We start from the raw sequence: 16,074 nt of genomic DNA, 5'->3' as shown, positions 1-16,074 counted from the left end.
CCCCAACATCGGGAACAATCTTCCTGCATCTAGCCTGTCCAACCCCTTAAGAATTTTGTAAGTTTCTATAAGATCCCCTCTCAATCTCTTAAATTCTAGAGAGTATAAACCAGGTCTATCCAGTCTTTCTTCATAAGACAGTCCTGGCATCCCAGGAATCAGTCTGGTGAACCGTCTCTGCACTCCCTCTATGGCAATAATGTCCTTCCTCAGATTTGGAGACCAAAACTGTACGCAATACTCCAGGTGTGGTCTCACCAAGACCCTGTACAACTGCAGTAGAACCTCCCTGCTCCTATACTCAAATCCTTTTGCAATGAAAGCTAACATACCATTCGCTTTCTTTACTGCCTGCTGCACCTGCATGCCTACCTTCAATGACTGGTGTACCATGACACCCAGGTCTCGCTGCATCTCCCCCCTTCCCAATCAGCCACCATTTAGATAATAGTCTGCTTTCCCGTTTTTGCCACCAAAATGGATAACCTCACATTTAAGGTTGAAGCAACATCTGTTCCAGAACCAAGCTGCGTAGGCTCATCTGAAGAAATGGTCTCGACCCGAAACATCACCCATTCCTTCCCTCCAGAGATACTGCCTGCCCCGCTGAGTTACTCCAGCTTTTTGTGTCTCTCTTTGGTATGCCCAGGGCTCGATGCCTTGAACTGAGAGGAACTCAATAAATTATTTCTAAAAATGAAGCTTCAAAGACGTGCAGGTTTGTATGTTAATTGGCTTCAATAAAGATTATAAATTGTCCCTAGAGTATAAGATCGTGCTAGTATACAGGGATCAATGCTCAGCATGGACTTGGTGGGCCGAAGGGCCAGTTTCCACGCTGTATCTCAGAAGGAATAGGAGTATAATTACCGGTAGGTCATTTGTCCCATCAAGTCTACTCCGCCATTCAATCATGGCTGATCTATCTCTCCCTCTTAACCCCATTCACGTGCCTTCCGCCTCATAACCTCTGACACCTGTACTAATCAAGAATATATTTATCTCCACCTTAAAAATATCCACTGACCCTTCTGTGGCAAAAAATTCCAGAGATTCACCACCCTCTGACTAAATTAATTCTTCCTCATCTCCTTCTTAAAAGAATGTCCTTTAATTCTGAGGCTATGACCTCTGGTCCTAGACTTTCCCACTAATGGAAACATCCTCACCACATCCACTCTATTCAAGCCTTTCACTATTCTGTATGTTTAAATGAGGTTCCCACTCCCCCCCTCATTCTCCTAAATTCCAGTGACTACAGGCTGAGTGTCGACAAAAGGTTAACCTACTCATTCTTGGGAACAGTTTCGTAAATCTCCTCTGGACTCTCTCCGGAGCCAGCACATCCTTCCTCGGATATGGTGCCCAAAATTGCTCACAATATTCCAAATGTGGCCTTACCAGTACCTTATGGAGCCTCAACTAAAATAACTAAACCAAACTAAATCACGAGTGACCATTAACTTGACCAAGCTTGAGCCCAGGTGTATTTAGAGATTCAGGTATGATACCAAAAGTGTACATTTGTTTGGTGTAGTGTGCAAGAATCTGGTTGAAGTCACATGGGTGCGGAAAGTTGCATGAGGAATATATTACCCATAACCTGCCTCCAATCTCTCCTGGGCAAATCTATACTGGACCTCTATGTAATACTGTTTTCCCCCACATTTTCATGAATTATTGAGTTTCTTTGATCTTGTCCTTGACTAATGGCTTAAAGCTGACATGGTAACAGCCTTCATGAGCACATTATATTTTGACCCAAATTTCCTTTCGGCATATCAGGGCGGCACGGTGGTGCAGTGGTAGAGTTGATGCCTTACCGGGTTTGATACTGACAATGGGAGCTCTCTGTACGGAGTTTGTACATTCTCCCCATGGCCACATGGGTTTTCCATGGGTGCTCCAGTTTCCTCCCACAGTCTAAACACCTACAGGTTTGTAGGTTAAATGGCTTTGGCCAAATTTGTAAATTGTGTGTAGGATAGTGCTCGTGTACGGAGATTACGGACTCGGCGGGCCGAATGGCCTGTTTCCACGCTGTATTTCTAAATTAACCCAAATTGGAATATGGGCTATTCAGAAGAAAATTCAGACAGATTCATGAAGACTATTTGATTATGCAATGTACTATATGTTGTGTACCTTAGAATTTAATTGAGTTTAGAGCAACATCAGTTCCAGAACCAAACTGGTCAGACTTGATGGTACACAAAAATGCTGGAGAAACTCAGCGGGTGCAGCAGCATCTATAGAGCGAAGGAAATAGGTGACGTTTTCGGCCGAAACCCTTCTTCAGTGGTCAGACTTGATGCCTTGAACTGAGAGGAACTTATTGAAGTATTTCTAAAAACGAAGCATCGTTTATCCTCTAGTTCGTTACTTTAATTAGGACACTACATCCTCTAGTTGGATACTTCTGAATACAAAACACTCAAGTATTCTGTTGACTGAGATATTTATTACAATGGTTATGTTGCAAGGCTTAAAAATTGCTGGCATATGTTTCTGAATTTTCATAAGTTCGTAAGTTATAGGAGCGGAATTAGGCCATTCGGCCCGTCAAGACTACTCCGCCATTCAATCATGGCTGATCTATCTTTCCCTCTCAACCCCATTCTCCACCCTTCTACCCATAACCCCTGACAACCCCTATTCTATGGAACAGTTCATTTATAAGTTGTGCTTCTCATCCAGCGTAAGATTTAGTGAACTAAATGGACCGGGACTTGCTTTTGCCTGAGCCAAAAAAGAATTGGAGGTGTCACGCCAAGTCAAATATTTTGCCAACATTTCTATGAGTCATGGGCTGTATGTTTGGAACAGTGATTTAGAAGTGCAGTTATTTATATCTTTAGCTGTAACGATGGAAAAGAACATCTGCAAAATCTGATCTGGAATTCTATAATCTTTTGCCCTTTACTCCAGGGAAGTGGATAACAGCAAAGGCATCCAAAAGACATAACGTGACTTGAATCTGAAGATCTGTTTATGCACTTTGGTTCTGTGCTGCTGCTGTCCCCGTTATGGCAAAAGTTACACTTCAAGTATGCAACGTCTGGTCCCAAAATATGCCAAATACAATGGCAAAATGGTGATTAAAATCCAAGATGGCGCCCAAGCCAGGCGCCACTTTGTCTGCTAGTCACTCCGCTCTTTTAAATCACTACTCCGACAGCAGCATTTCTTACTTTAACAATGCTCTTGCCCAAAATGATATTCACGTTATTCCCTTTATTATGTATCTGTGCATTGTGGATTGTAATCATGTATTGTCGTTCCGATGACTGGTTAGCACGCAAAAAAAACGCTTTTCACTGTACCACGGGACACATGATGAGGAACTAAACTCAAGCTATGAATTTGTAGGTTGTGCAAAAGAATGCAAAGGTGCTGTGCATACGTGACAATAAAAAAAACATTGAACCATTGAAAATAAGTGTTCCAAAACCATACATTGATTCCAGTACTGTATTCCTTCTTGTGTCCAGATGTTTTATTCCTAGTTTGGTTTCGAGATACAGCTTAGAAACAGGCTATTCGGCCCACCAAGTCCACGCCGACCTTTGATCATCCTAGTTTTATGTTATCCACTGCTTATTCACGAGGGGCAATTTTACAGAGGCCAATTAACCTACAAACCCGTACGTCTTTGCGATGTGGGAGGAAACTGGAGTACAGGAAGTAAACCCACAGGGAGAAGGTGCAAAATCCACACAGACATCATCTGAGGTCAGGATTGATACTGGGTCTCTAGTGATTTGAGGCAGTGGCTCTAATGTGCCGCTCTATAAACCAAAAATCCAAATAATATTCAACGATACTTTATTGTCATATGTACCAAGGCACAATGAAATGCTTACACAAAAAAAGCTGGAGAAACTCAGCGGGTGCAGCAGCATCTATGGAGCGAAGGAAATAGGCAACGTTTCGGGCCGAAACCGTTCTTAGCCAAAGGTTTTCGGCCCGAAACGTTGCCTATTTCCTTCGCTCCATAGATGCTGCTGCACCCGCTGAGTTTCTCCAGCTTTTTTGTGTAACCTTCGATTCTCCAGCATCTGCAGTTCCCTCTTAAACACAATGAAATGCTTTGTTTTGCTATATGATACGATACCTAAGCTGTACTATACGATAGAACTTTATTGATCCCAGGAGAGAAATTGGTCTGCCAATAGTCATAAAGACAACAAGATACATTAAACATGAAGTTAAAGTGACAAGTCCAAGATTGGGGTTGTGCAAAGATTGGTGGTGGGGGGTGGGGTGGGGGGTGGGAAGGAGAGTCAGTCTACCCCACGACAGAAGGGGAAGGAGTTGTACAGTTGTGTCGCACTGTTGAGTCACACAAGTATCGCCGTGTTCTGGCACTGACAAGATTACAACTGTTCACTGAACAGCCCTATCGTCCCCCCGTATCCACTGCCTGCCTGCACACGACTGCAGCCCCCGCTGGGACACCTTCTTTCTTGTTAAGGATAATTATTAACAATAATTGAGTTGTGACGGAGTCATTAACACACTGCAAAATACTTTTAGTCTTCAGTGCAATGATAATAGATGCCTGCCAAGATGTTAATTTTAACAACAAATTAAGAAAACTGTTGAGAACCAGATCATATAAGGTGGCAGGTCCAACACTGTATGGGGAGGAACTGCAGATGCTGGTTTAAATCGAAGATTGACAAAAAGTGCTGGAGTAACTCAGCGGGTCAGGCAGTATCTCTGGAGACATGGCAGTACGACAGCACTGTGTTTAGTTTAGAGATACAGCATGGAAACAAACCCTTTGACTCACCGAGTCCGCCCTGATCAGCGATGACCTGTACACCGGTTCTATATACACACTAGGGTAAATTTACAGAAGTCAATTAACCTACAAACCTACACATCTTTGGAACGCGAGAGGAAACCCGAGCACCCGGTGAAAACCCATGCGGTCACGGGGAGAACTTACTAACTTTGTACAGACAGCACCCATAGTCAGGATCGAACCCGGGTCTCTGGCGCTGTAAGGCAGCAACTCTATTGCTGCACCACTGTGCCACCCCGGTCACTGGTTCACTGGTTCCAGAGCTGCTCAACAAGCTGGTGCCGGTGTGGGTGAGATATTCCTTTCAACAAAAATGAAATTGCTTGAGGAAGGAACATAGTACTGCCTTAAATTATGCCATTTAGCATAAGTACATTTTAAATGCTATGATTTGATTAGCTTTTATCCTTTGTCTCTGACAATTCATTAATTTTAATCATCTGCTCTTTGACATAGATTATGTTGCTGATTCATGAACAGGCAGCAGCTCCTGTTCAATAAGGCAATTCGAGCATTTGCCGAACTCCTACACGTCAATGTTGCACACTGCTGCAAATACATGAGATGTGTAGGATGAGATGTGCTGATTTTCTTTTTGAAAGGGAAAATTGTTCAGGATATTCATACCTATTGTAAATGAAACGTTGAAATATATGACACCGGTCTGTGGCTACGATGAGGAAATATGGTTTAGTTTTAGTTTAGGCTCTTAGAGATACAGCATGGAAGCAAGTTCTTTGGCCCACCGAGTCCGTGTCGACCAGCGATCACCCCTACACTAGTTCTATCCCACATACTAAGGACGATTTTACAACTTACAATTAACTTACAAACCTGTATGTCTTTGCAATGCGGGAGGAAACCTGTGCACCCAGAGACAACCCATGTGGTCCCGTGGATTAGAGATACAACATGGAAACAGGCCCTTCGGCCCACCAGGTCCAGGCTGAACATTGATCACCCGTTCACACTCATTTTATGCCATCTTATATTTCTCATCCACTTCTGGGCAATTTTACAGAGACCAATTAGCCTACAAGCCTGCACATCTTGGGATGTGGGGGGAAACTGTGAGCGGCTTGTAATTGTGTATAGTCTTTTCAGTGACTGGACAGCACACAACAAAAGCTTTTCATTGTACCTCAACACATGTGACAATAAACTAAACTAGACCAAATGTCTGGGAGAAATGGTATTTTCCATTAAGTTATCAAGCTATACCATACAGGCCTGATGGGGGTTTAAGCTGCATAAAACTTTCATCTACTTTTCTTGTTAATTTACACTGGATCTCATTACATCTCATCACGTTAACTATAACATTGTTCACTGTACACTGATGTTTGCCAGTTGTGCCTCGAAGTTGATGGATTTGTTTTTGCATAATCCTGCAAATCTATAAACACTGGCTTCCAGGCAACTGCGAGACCTATTTTTGGACAACTGATTGAAAAGTTTGATAAAAATGTGTTTTTAATATGTAGGGTTTTGAATTCTCTGAGAAGAAAAAAAAATTGGAATGTGGGCAAAAGGCAAATTAACTGTTCACTGCAAGTTAATGTGTGAGTTTCAGCAAAAGAGACATTTCAGCAAAAGAGACAAAAGAGACCCAGAGGCCACCTGACACTGATGATAATTTAGCCTCAACTTTGGTCTAGTTTGTATTCGGATGTCAGTCCTGGATCCTCTGACACTACCTCGATGGGTATTTGCATCAACAGGGAACGAGATTGGGAGATTCAGTGAAATTAAAGTTTTCAGTGATAACCTTGCAGAATGATTCGACAATCTCAATAGCCTGTTCAATGGTTCTCTGTTGTCACATGGACCGAGCTACAGTGAAATTCAATTTTGTGTACATTTTATTACAAGTATATCCTAGATAAGCATCTCAGATACAGTATAAATATACAGTAGTAGCACACTGGGACAGCGTACAGAGTCACCAGTTTTGGTGCCATTTTCAAGTCTCACTTGTTGTAAGTGCAGAAGATTGTTCCCGATGTTAGGGAAGTCCAGGACAAGGGGTCACAGCTTAAGGATAAAGGGGAAATCCTTTAAAACTGAGATGAGAAGAACTTTTTTCACACAGAGAGTGGTGAATCTCTGGAATTCTCTGCCACAGAGGGTAGTCGAGGCCAGTTCATTGGCTATATTTAAGAGGGAGTTAGATGTGGCCCCTGTGGCTAAGGGGATCAGAGGGTATGGAGAGAAGGCAGGTACGGGATACTGAGTTGGATGATCAGCCATGATCATATTGAATGGCGGTGCAGGCTCGAAGGGCCGAATGGCCTACTCCTGCACCTAATTTCTATGTTTCTATGTTTCTATGGTTCTTGAACTGAGCATGAAGGCCAGTTGTCCTGGCGGAGTTGTAGGGTTGACCTGGCCAAGGGTATCCATGAGTCCTCCGCCGCTGCTCCACGAATGCTGTAGTCCGCCTCCGTTCCACGTGCTCGGCCTCTTCAAGTGGTGCCTGGTCCAGCCTCGTACTGTTGCAGGTGCTCCAGTGGCCCACTCCACGGTCGAGGCAGTTCACTCCCTCACGCAGCTAGTCTGCTTACCGGCCCTCCGTCCGACTCCTTCCGCCCTGGGCGAGTGCCTGGTCCTCTGTCCATGACCTGGGACCTCAGCAGGCAAGCCAGGCTTGCTCGTGGATCGGCCAAAAGGCTCCATCTTTTCAAAGTCCAACTAAATTTAGTCCTCAGTTCCACTGTGCCTCTGGCACCAATCACACAAATATTTGCTGAGCAATTAGCTTTCTTGTGCACTAAAAACATAGAAGTAAAAACATAGTTTATATCATATATTAACCAGATTGCAAAGCATGAGTGAATGTTGTGATCAATGTGAACATGCAGTAATCTGTGTAATATCATATATCAACAATAATGTTTTGAAATATTTGTCCAATAATGCAAACCACAAAATTAATTGTTTTAGGGCTGAGAGTTTGCTAAGCAGTAATTATATCTACATGCACCATTAAACACTCACTTGTATCACCTGCAACAAAGTGTGACATTTCTAGGGTATTTTACAGCAAGAGTAGTTCATAGACACCTTAAGTTTTTCATTAGATCATTTGATTACACATGGGAAAGTCAGAAACAACAGGAGCATGAGAGAGCTGGAACTCACTGAAAGCATCTTGTGGCATTGTGTATTGTATGTAGCTGCTAGTGTAACAAAGGTAACCACAGATTGTAGGCTTCACTTTCAGTTTTGTCATTCACTGTGTATAAACTGGGATCTAATCATAATTAATCAAACCATGATTTGTCAGAAATAGACAGAGTGTTGGAGTAACTCAGCGGGTCAGGCAGCATCTCTGGAGAAGAAGGATGCATGACATTTCCGATCGGGATCTTTCCCAAAATGTCGGAAACATAGAAACATGGAAACATAGAAATTAGGTGCAGGAGTAGGCCATTCGGCCCTTCGAGCCTGAACCGCCATTCAATATGATCGTGGCTGATCATCCAACTCAGTATCCCGTACCTGCCTTCTCTCCATACCCCCTGATCCCCTTAGCCACAAGGGCCACATCTAACTCCCTCTTAAATATAGCCAATGAACTGGCCTCAACTACCCTCTGCGGCAGAGAGTTCCAGAGATTCACCACTCTCTGTATGAAAAAAGTTCTTCTCATCTCGGTTTTAAAGGATTTCCCCCTTATCCTTAAGCTGTGACCTCTTGTCCTGGACTTCCCCAACATCGGGAGCAATCTTCCTGTATCTAGCCTGTCCAACCCCTTAAGAATTTTGTAAGTTTCTATAAGATCCCCTCTCAATCTCCTAAATTCTAGAGAGTATAAACCAAGTCTATCCAGTCTTTCTTCATAAGACAGTCCTGACATCCCAGGAATCAGTCTGGTGAACCTTCTCTGTACTCCCTCTATGGCAATAATGTCCTTCCTCAGATTTGGAGACCAAAACTGTACGCAATACTCCAGGTGTGGTCTCACCAAGACCCTGTACAACTGCAGTAGAACCTCCCTGCTCCTATCCTCAAATCCTTTTGCTATGAAAGCTAACAAACCATTCGCTGGGAAGCAGGGTTCCGACCTGAATCGTCACCCATGCTTTTCATCCAGAGTTGCTGCCTGACCTGCTGAGTTACTCCTGAACTTTGTGTCCTTCTTTGATATAAACGAACGTCTGCAATTCCTTGTTTCTACATTGTTCATTTGTCAGATGCATTTAATTATATTTGTGTTCACTACCATATACCCTTGCACTGTTTCCAGATTTGTATTATTATTCTGGATTAGCCTTTATAATTGTCATTCTTTCCTCCACCTTAATTGAGTGTTTTGGAGACACCTGTGCATATGCAGGGATTGGAGGGATATGGAATATGTGCAGGTAGATACGTGTTGTCCGAAGAAAGGTCCCGACCCGAAATGTCACTATCTGTGTTCTCTAGAAATGCTGCCTGAACAGCTGAGTTACTCCTGCACATTGTGTCGTTTTTCAGTAAACCAGCCTCTGCAGTTCCTTGTGTCTCCAGATAGGAGTTGGGCTTGGCATCATGTGCAGCACAGATATTATGGGGCGAAGGAGCTATTCCTGTGTTGCACTATTCTATGTTCAGTAATCTTATTTCGTGCTTACTTACACAAGAAGTTGTCTATTTATCTTGGTATCAAATCTTGTCTTAGATCTTAGGAATTATTTTTAAAAGGTATTTAAAACGCAACAAAATGAGGTTCCGTGGTCACCCAGCAAACAAACTAAAAGATAATGGGATGATCAAAGATAGTCTTCTCTTTGTACGTGTAGACAAATATTAAACTTGACAAAATCCAGCAGGCTTTGTCATGCCCCATTGCCTTCAACAAGGGTACAAATCTTATCCTTTAAAATCATAGCAAGACCATTAGGTGTAGCACACATCCTGAAACTGAGAGGCCATGCTATGCAAAAGATGATGATAATATTTAATTGCTACCCATCTCAAGTTTCCAAATGGAAATTTACATTTCAAAAGTGCAACTTACCACACATTTCTTTAATGTAAAAAACATACTCCTTAATCTTTCCCCTCATGAGAATTAATTATATGGTATAAAGCCACAGAATCTCTTTCCTTGGATGTTTCATATTGGAATGCATCATCAAAAATAGTGTGACAACATTGTTAGGTTATGTGGCAGATCATCAAAAGAGCATTACCACTGTGTTGGTGCAAGACTAGAAAGAGTGGTGTATCTCCCTCCACATGTAACACTTTAATAAGTCCAACACTGCGGTTATACTACTGATCATTAACCATTTCCAAGGCAAAGAATTGCAGACGTGGTTTGTAACGGACTCCAATGAGAATGTCAGAAGGCGTACAAGGTGATCGGAATGGGGTTTAGCAAACGAGACCCCAGCTAAGGGTGGTACAGTGGCGCAGCGGTAGAGTCGCTGTCTTAGAGCGCCAAAGACCCTGGTTCGATCCTGACTACAGGTTGTTGTCTGTATGGAGTTTGTATGTTCTCACTGTGAACGCAAGGAGGCTTTCTCTGGGTGCTCCGGTTTCATACCTTCATAAGCTGATAAATTATAGGTGCAGAATTAGGAACTCCACCATTCAAACATGGCTGATCTATCTTGCCCACTCAATCCCATTCTCCTGCTTCTCCCCATAACCCCTGACACCCATACTAATCAAGAATTTGTCAATCTTCATCTTAAAAATATCCATTGACTTGTCCTTCACAGCCGTCTGTGGCAATGAATTCCACATATTTGCCACCCCCTAACTACAAAAATCCCTCCTCATCGCCTTTCTAAAGGTACGTCATTTTATTCTGAGGATATGGCTTCTTGTTCTAGACTCTCCCACTAGTGGAAACATACTCTCCACATGCACACTATCCAGCTCTTTCACTATTCGGTAAGTTTCAATGAGGTCCCCCTCCCCCCCCCTCACTCTTCTAAACTCCAGTGTGTCGAGGCCCAGTGCTGTTAAACGCTCATCATATGTTAACCCTATCATTCCTGGGATCATTCTCATTCCTCCAAAATCTGAAAGGCGATCGGATTTGCAGGTTAATTGGCCTCTGTAAATTGTCCCTAATGTGCAAGGAATCGATGCAAACCTGGGATAACATAGAACTAATGTGAGTGACTGATCGATGGCTGGCATGGTCTTGATAGGCTGAAGGGCCTATTTCCACGCTGTATCTTTAAACTGAATTAAACTATTTGTTGCCTTGTCAACGTTTCAACCTATCACAGATCTTTCGCCTGTTTTCCATCACCCCCTCTCTGTCAATTAAAAACACATTTGTTTTCTCACTTTTCCAGTTACGATGAAGAGTTCTTGGCCCCAAATATTGGCCCTGTTTTTTTCCCCATTAATGCAGCATGACTCAGTGCTCGCTTCCTGTATTCGTGTTTTTTTTATTCTGCAGATTCTTCACCTAAATAACTAAACTCTATTTTTAAAATGTAAATCTTTATCATCTACCACTGCCTTTCCAATCAAACCGTTGCAGCTAATAATCTTTCAGATTTATAAAGAGAACCTTCTATTTAAAAAAAATATCACATTACATCATCCCAGGCCACAAACCTTGTTTTGTATTGAGTCTGAAGCTTTCCCTTTGTTTTCCTACTTTCCGTGTTAGTCAGAGAGTCATAGGGTCATTCAGCACAGAAACAGGCTCTTTGGCCCAACTTGTCCATGCTCCATCCAAGTTAGTCCCATTTGCCCGTGTTTGACCCATATATCTCTAAACATTTCCTATCCATGTACCTGTCCAAATGCCTTTTAAATTATGTTATAGTACATGCCTCAATTACCTCCTCTGGTAGCTAGTTCCATGGGCACGCCGTTGTCTGAGTGAAAAAGTTGTCCCTCAGTTCCCTATTAAATCTTTCCTCTCTCACCTTAAATCCATGTCCTCTGGTTCTTGATTCCCCTATCTATCCCCCTCATGATTTGGTGATGTAAAGTTATTGACAGCGTATGTATTTAGAGATGGTGTCGTTTTTTGTCACTTATGATTCAACGCCTTTAAAACATTTAAGAAATGTGATTGTTCTTCATTAACATTTCCAAAAAGGAAAGCAGTGTTTAAAAAAAAACAGTCCTGTTATGCTAAAAGTAGGATATATTATTGAAAGTTTGGTAGGTTGCCTTGATTTGATATGTGCATAGTCATAGATTTACAGAGAATGGAAACAGACCCTCCGACCTAACTCAACCATGCTGACCAAGATGTCCATCTAAGCTGCGTCCTCTAGTTTTCAACTCCAATTGCTTGAGGGAAAAAGACTGAGTATCTGCATTATTTAGGAACCTCATCATTTTATATATGCCTATAAGGTCAACCATCGGCTGCCTATACTCCAGGGAAAAAAAAGTCCTCACCTATCCAACCTTTCTTTTTTGTGGAGTTGCAAGGAACTGGAGGTGCTAATTTGCCAATGAAGACACAAAGTGTTGGAGTAACTCAGCAGGTCACTGACTTGACCTCCACAGCCTTCTGTGGCAAAGAATTCCACAGATTCACCACCCTCTGACTAAAGAAATTCTTCCTCATCTCCTTCCTAAATGAGCTCCCGTTAATTCTGAGGCTATGACCTCTAGTCCGAGACTCTCCCGTTATTTCTTCCTATTGTCTTGTGTCACAGGCAAAAAAATCAACAATCAAATCTGACAAAAAGCCCAACAAGTTTATGGTATGAATGTTCATTGAACAACTCTAGTTATGTTTTGTCTTGTTATCCGAGGCAGGAAATGGAAGAAGTTTCACAAGATCTCAGAAAAAAGGCAAGAGATGACAAGGAATCTATTGAGAAGATGAAACCGGTAAGAATATATTTCTCTTGAGCCTCTTTCTTGTGCGTGAAGATCTCAAAAAATATTTAATTGCCATTTTTATATTAAACCATGTAATTCTCAGGTGCATTTTGATTAGAATTTAAAATGCAATCTTTGTTCAATTTCATATTATCAGATATTATGATGTAAACACATATACATTTTAAAGCATATGTCTTTATTATTATTATTATTATATATAGTAATGCCACCACCAATATATTGTTCTGATATCTATCAAACCGATCTTCAGATAACCATCAATCTAGATTAATCATAATATTAATAGTTTTAATCTGCAATTTGAGAAGGAGAAGGTTAAATTGGAAATGTCAGTGATGCAGTTGAACAAAGGAGACTATGAAGGCATGAGGGAGAAGGTGGCCAAGGTAGACTAGAAAGGGATCCTAGCAGGAATGACGGTGGAACAGCAATGGCAGGAATTTCTGGGCATAATCCGGGAGACGCAGGATCATTTCATTCCAAAAAGGAAGAAAGATTCTAAGGGGAGTAGGAGGCAACCGTGGCTGACGAGAGAAGTTAGGGATGGAATAAAACTAAAGAAAAGATGTATAACACAGCAAAGAGTAGGCGGAAGCCAGAGGATTGGGAAACTTTCATTGGACAACAGAAGGAAACAAAACGGGCAATACGGGCTGAAAAGATGAAATACGAAGGGAAGCTGGCCTGGAATATAAAGAAGGACAGTAAAAGCTTCTTGCGTTATGTTAAAGGAAAAAGAGTAGCAAAGTCAAATGTGGGCCCCTTGAAGGCAGACACGGGTGAAATTATTATGGGTAGCAAGGAAATGGCAGAAGAGTTCAATAGGTACTTCAGATCTGTCTTCACTAAGGTAGACACAAACAATCTCCCAGATGTACTGGAAGACAGAGGATCTAAGGGGCTAGAGGAATTGAAAGACATTTTCATTAGGCGAGAAATAGTATTGGGTAGGCTAATGGGACTGAAGGATGATAAATTCCCTGGGCCTGATGGTCTGCATCCCAGGGTCCTCAGGGAGGTGGCTCTAGAAATAGTGGACGATTATTTTCCAATGTTCGATCGATTCAGGATCAGTTCGTGTGGATTGGAGGATAGCTAACGTTATCACACTTTTCAAGAAAGGAGCGAGAGAGAAAACGGGGAATTACAGACCAGTTAGCCTGACTTCGGTGGTGGGAAAGATGCTGGAGTCAATTATTAAAGAGGTAATATTGGGGCATTTGGATAGCAGTAATTGGATTTGTCCAAGTCAACATGGATTTATGGAAGGGAAATCATGCTTGACTAATCTTCTGAAATTTTTTGAGGATGTGACAAGTAAAATGGATGAAGGGGTGCCAGTGGATGTAGTGTATCTAGACTTTCAGAAAGCCTTTGATAAGGTCCCGCACGGGAGACTGGTGACTAAAATTAGAGCACATGGCATTGGGGGTAGGGTGTTGACATGGATAGAAAATTGGTTGGCAGACAGGAAGCAAAGAGTAGGAGTGAACGGGTCCTTTTCAGAATGGCAGGCAGTGGCGAGTGGAGTGCCGCAAGGCTCGGTGTTGGGGCCGTAACTGTTTACCATATATATATTAATGATTTGGAAGAGGGAATTAGGAGCAACACTAGCAAGTTTGCGGATGACACAAAGCTGGGTGGCAGAGTGAGCTGTGAAGAGGATGTTAGGAGGTTGCAGGGTGACCTGGACAGGTTGAGTGAGTGGGCAGATGCGTGGCAGATGCAGTATAATATAAAAAATGTGAGGTTATCCACTTTAGCGGCAAAAACAAGGGGGCAGATTATTATCTCAATGGGGTTAGGTTAGGCAAGGGGGAGGTGCAGCGAGACCTGGGCGTCCTTGTACACCAGTCACTGAAAGTTGGCCTGCAGGTACAGCAGGAAGATTTCAGTATAGGAGTAAAGAGGTTCTTCTGCAGTTGTATAGGGCTCTGGTGTGACCACATATGGAGTATTGTGTACAGTTTTGGTCTCCTAATTTGAGGAAGGACATCCTTGTGATTGAGGCAGTGCAGCGTAGGTTCACGAGATTGATCCCTGGGGTTGCGGGACTGTCATATGAGGAAAGATTGAAAAGACTAGGCTTGTAGTCACTGGAGTTTAGAAGGACAGTAGGCGGCGTGACTCTCGTCAGCAGCGGCCTCTGCAGCCCGTCTGCGTTTTTATTATTTTTTGTCTATGTTTTTATGTAGTTTTTGTTATTTTTTTGTTGGGGTATGTGTGTGGGGGGGTGGGAGTGGGATGGGAGGGAGGGGAATAACTTTTAAATCTCTCCCTGCACGGGAGACCCGACCTTTTCTTTGTCGGGTCTCCGTTGTCGTTGGGGCTGCAACGAGGAGCGGCCTCCAACAGGAGAAGACCGGGGGGGCTCTCTGGTGCCGACTACTCACCTCACCGTCGCGGAGCTGGGCCGAGTCCAGAGCGGGTGGAGCGGTGGTGGAGCGCTGCTGCGGCCCGACCTCCGGAGATTCGGAGGCTGCAACTGCGGGTCTTGAAGAGCCTCTGGAGCGGGGCCTTACAGCACTGCCCCGCGCGGCTTGAAATGGCTGCGGGACTCCGCGAACGCACGCCGGGGGCTCTAACATCAAGAACCCGGTGTGCGACCTTGCATCACCCGGCGTGGCTTTAATGGCCGCGGGACAATCGCCATCGCCAGCCGGGGGCTTTGACTTTGACTCTGATATCGGGGGGCGGGGGGGAGTGCAGTGGAGAGATAAGTTTTTTTGGCCTTCCATCACAGAAATGTGATAGATGTTTATGTAAATTATGTTGTGTCTTGGGTCTATTTGTTTGTAATGTATGGCTGCAGAAACGTCATTTCGTTTGGACCTCAAGGGGTCCAAATGACAAATAAATTGAATCTTGAATCTTGAATCTTGAATCTTGGATGAGAGGGAGGGATCTTATAGAAACTTATAAAAAGACTGGACAAGCTAGATGCAGGAAAAATGTTCCCAATGTTGGGCGAGCCCAGAACCAGGGGCCACAGACTTAGAATAAAGGGGAGGCCATTTAAGACTGAGGTGAGAAAAAACGTTTTCACCCAGAGAGTTGTGAATTTGTGGAATTCCCTGCCACAGAGGGCAGTGGAGGCCAAGTCACTGGATGGATTTAATAGAGAGTTAGATAGAGCTCTAGGGGCTAGTGGAATCAAGGGATATGGGGAGAAGGCAGGTACGGGTTATTGATTGGGGATGATCAGCTATGATCACAATGAATGGTGGTGCTGGCTCGAAGGGCCAAATGGCCTCCTCCTGCTTCTATTTTCTATGTTTCTATGTAACCTTCTGAAGATATGAGCTCATAAATTGTTCATTCCATTCTATAATGTGAAAATGTATTTGTTCTTGAAGCTGGAGCATCAGATCAAAGCAATAACTTTACATTATTCACCTGCAATACTTCGAATAATTTAGTTCTTACTCCTTTGATGGTTC

General features: G+C 43.0%; 1 protein-coding gene across 8 annotated transcripts in view; it reads left to right on the top strand.

Moving 5' to 3' along the window:
* The first annotated feature begins 12,549 nt into the window (after positions 1 to 12,549).
* LOC129708452 (trinucleotide repeat-containing gene 6C protein-like) overlaps positions 12,550 to 16,074 on the top strand; it is a 440,994-nt gene continuing 437,469 nt past the window's right edge. For 6 of the 8 annotated variants that reach the window (XM_055654237.1, XM_055654239.1, XM_055654231.1 and 3 more), the window contains exon 1: positions 12,550 to 12,619. In XM_055654237.1, coding sequence (XP_055510212.1) covers positions 12,611 to 12,619 — 9 coding nt within the window. In that variant the 5' untranslated portion in view covers positions 12,550 to 12,610. The remainder of the gene's footprint in view (positions 12,620 to 16,074) is intronic. The other 2 variants (XM_055654234.1, XM_055654232.1) reach the window with 1 other exon arrangement.

Source organism: Leucoraja erinacea, chromosome 23 (assembly GCF_028641065.1).
Source record: "Leucoraja erinacea ecotype New England chromosome 23, Leri_hhj_1, whole genome shotgun sequence".
NCBI classification, from domain to species: Eukaryota; Metazoa; Chordata; class Chondrichthyes; order Rajiformes; family Rajidae; genus Leucoraja; species Leucoraja erinaceus.
The sequence above is the reverse complement of the archived record's forward strand: the minus strand, read 5'-3'. Positions and strand labels throughout refer to the sequence as shown.